A 3,367-nucleotide genomic window follows, 5' to 3' on the forward strand; every position below is an offset into this window, starting at 1 on the left:
ATATATTTTTTAATTTCATTTTATTGTCGTTTGGGGGCGGGGGGAGGGGTGTATGTTTGACTTCACACCTGTGCGGCATGCGTAATGTGACCTTCAAGAGATGAAATGTCACTCTGGCGCGTTGTCACAGAGAAGAAAGTAAAACGAAGTCTCAAAGCACAGTTTAAACTCTCGCATTGTTTTTTTTTTGTTTGTTTGTTTTTTTCTGATGTCACGCTCACCTCGTTCGGAGTTGTAGCTCCGTTGTTCACAGACGCGCTCCGGCTGTGCGCGTTCCACGAGTTGTCCGCGTTCTTCGCCTCGTTGTTCCTCGGCGTGCTGCTCGGGCTGCACGGCTTCAGAAACATAAAGTCACTTTTGGCTGATTCGGGGGTCAGACAGGCTTTATAACAATATGACTGAGAAAAACTGCTATTTCCATTCACCTCCATGCAGTTCGTAGGTACTTTGGACGCGGATGAAATCTGCAAGTTGAGGTTGGATTTTTTGAACACCTCCGGGGGCGGCTCTGGCTGAAACCCCCCGCAGCAGCAGCAGGCTAAGGGGGGCAGGTTGTAACCGCTGTGGGTCTCCCGGTCCTTGTAGCACTTAACGGCAGCCAGCACTATGATAGCCACCAGGAATATTAACGATATTGTGCTGAGTGACACGATGAGATACAAGGCGAGGTTTGAGGGGGGTTTCGGGCTGAGAGTTAGATCTCCGAAATCTGACAGCGACTCAGGCACGCTGTCTACAACTGTGAGGACAATAGAGGCTGTGGCGGAGAGCGGCGGCTGCCCGTTGTCCTTGATTAATATTACCAACCTTTGTCTTGTTGCGTCTTTCTCAACTAATCGGCGAATGGTCCTGATTTCGCCTGTATATAGAGCCACGCTGAACAAGCCCGGGTCAGTCGCCTGAATAACCTGGTAAGACAGCCGGGAGTTTTGCCCCGCGTCTGCGTCTAACGCCGTGATTTTGGTAACCAAATACCCCGCGTCCACAGAGCGCGGAACCACCTCCGTGGCAACGGAGCCGTTCTTGGGCAGCGGGGATACAATGACAGGCGCGTTGTCATTCTGGTCCAGAACAAACACGTTGACCGTGACATTGCTGGCGAGAGGGGGGAAACCGGCGTCCTGTGCCTGCACCAGAATCTGAAAGTTTCTAAGTTGCTCGTAATCGAAAGAGCGCAGTGCGTATATGTTGCCGTTGTCGGAGTTGATGGAGACATAAGTGGACACGGGCATGCCCTGAATTTGACCCTCCAGAATAGAATAAGACAGATATGCGTTCTGATTAGAATCTGGGTCGAACGCAGAGACAGAGCAAATGGAAGCGCCCGGGGCGTTATTCTCGGTCACATAAACTGTGTATGAAGGTTGAGAGAACCGCGGGGGGTTGTCGTTTATGTCAGACACTTGAACCAGAATTGTTCTCCTGGTGGAGAGTGAAGGGGAGCCCAAGTCTCTGGCCGTAAGTGTGATGTTGAACTCGGACACAGTCTCTCTGTCCAGCGGCTCGCTTGTCACCAGCGTGTAATAGTTCTTAAAAGATGAATGGAGCTGAAAGGGGACATTATTCGGAATCTGACAGTCCACGTTTCCGTTCTCTCCCGAATCTCGGTCCATGACGCTGATCACAGCTATCACTGTGCCAGGCGACGCGTCCTCCTGGACAGGTGTGGACACTGACGTGAGGATAACTTCGGGAGCGTTGTCATTCACATCCAGGATGTCCACCAGCACCTTACTGTGTACTGCCACAGCCGACGGTCCTCTGTCTTTTGCTTGAACGTACAGTTCATACACACTGGCTTTCTCGTAGTCCACAACGCCCTTCACACGTATCTCCCCCATGTAGGGGTCCACGCTGAACAATTCGCGCACCTTAAGAGGTGCGTGCCCGCTAAACGCGTATGTAACTTCCCCATTTGAGCCTTCGTCCAAGTCTGTGGCGTTTAACTTCAGCACCAGCGTTCCCCTGGGTGCGTTTTCCACCAAGCTCGCCCTGTAAACTGAGCGATCAAAGACGGGCACGTTGTCGTTGGCATCTAACACTGTGACAGTTATTAGCGCTGTCCCAGAGCGTTCCGGTGAGCCTCCGTCAAAAGCAGTAAGAACCATTTCGTGCCTTTTTTGCTGCTCCCTGTCGAGCGGAGTGTCCAGCACCAGCTCAGCAAACTTGCTGCCATCATTGCGCGTCTGGATGTTGAGCACGAAGTGCTGGTTTGCGCTCAGCTGGTAGGAGCGCAAAGAGTTGGTGCCCACGTCCTGGTCCTGTGCGCTCTCTAAAGGGAAGCGTGAGCCGGGCGCAGCAGACTCTGTGATGTCGAGATTGAACTCAGTCCACGGGAAGCTGGGGGAGTTGTCGTTGACGTCTAAAATCTCCACTTCCACTCTGTACAGTTCTAACGGGTTTTCGATGACAACTTGTAGGTGTAGAAAACAGCTCGGGCTTCTTTCACACAGCTCCTCTCTGTCTATCTTTTCGTTAACAAAGAGGATCCCGTTCTCCAAGTTCACTTCTAAATACTGTTTCTTTGCGCCGGAGACGATGCGAAACCTTCGCGCTGAAAGCTTGGCCACATCCAGACCCAGGTCTTCTGCGATGTTGCCCACAAATGCTCCGTGATCCAGCTCCTCGGGGATGGAGTACCGAATCTGCGCAAGTACCAGGTCCACCACGCACGCACACAGCAGTAGACATATGACCAGACCAGTCACCGGAACCCAGCAGCCTCTGCAGAGTTTATGTTCCATGTCCGCGGCGTGCGTAAAAAATAAGCTTATCCAGACATGCTTTACCTCATAAAGCCTGTCACCATTAAAGCTGCGAAGTTTAAAATCAAATTAAAAAAACCTAAAAGAGTTTGTCCAGGTACAAAAAAATATATATATATCTCAAGATGAAAAGTTTTTAAACACCTATCTATGTATAAAACTTTGTGTGGGAGGGGGGAGAACTGCAGATGAAAGAACAGCAAGCGAAAGGAGAAAGACTGTGGCTCTCTCTGTGCTGTGCACCACGCGCAGCACTGGTGTGTGAACGGGGGAGGCTTGCGCTTTGATTTTCCAGTGTATTAGACACTCGGAGGAGCTGGTGGTAAGGCGCGCGCGTGTATTCGTGTGTGTGTGTGTGTGTGTGTGTGTGTGTGTGTGTGTGTGTGTGTGTGTGTGTGTGTGTGTGTGTGTGTGTGTGTGTGTGCGTGTGCGTGTGTGTGTGGAGAAAAAGAACGAGAGAGAGAGGAAAAGAGAGTCAGAGGGAGAGAGACGGTGCGTATGACACTGAGAGAGAAAAGGAGGGAGAGAAAGATAGATGGAGGGGGTGGACGTTGCTCCTCGCTGCTCTGTATTGGAGGACGTCGACGATAAGTGCGACTCTA

At 51.2% G+C, this 3,367-nt stretch overlaps 1 protein-coding gene across 1 annotated transcript; it reads right to left on the reverse strand.

The window, feature by feature from the left end:
* Nucleotides 1-18: 18 nt before the first annotated feature.
* LOC106943339 (protocadherin-10-like) lies at nucleotides 19-3,123 on the reverse strand. The gene is made up of 2 exons (XM_015026646.1): nucleotides 426-3,123; nucleotides 19-335 (listed from the first exon to the last, which is right to left on the reverse strand). The coding sequence occupies exons 1-2, from the start codon at nucleotides 2,742-2,744 to the stop codon at nucleotides 63-65; spliced, it is 2,592 nt and encodes an 863-aa protein (XP_014882132.1). The 5' UTR covers nucleotides 2,745-3,123; the 3' UTR covers nucleotides 19-62.
* Between the last annotated feature and the right edge of the window lie 244 nt (nucleotides 3,124-3,367).

The sequence above is a fragment of the Poecilia latipinna genome, unplaced genomic scaffold, assembly GCF_001443285.1.
Source record: "Poecilia latipinna isolate Pla-1442-1.1 unplaced genomic scaffold, P_latipinna-1.0 Scaffold5168, whole genome shotgun sequence".
Classification (NCBI taxonomy): domain Eukaryota; kingdom Metazoa; phylum Chordata; class Actinopteri; order Cyprinodontiformes; family Poeciliidae; genus Poecilia; species Poecilia latipinna.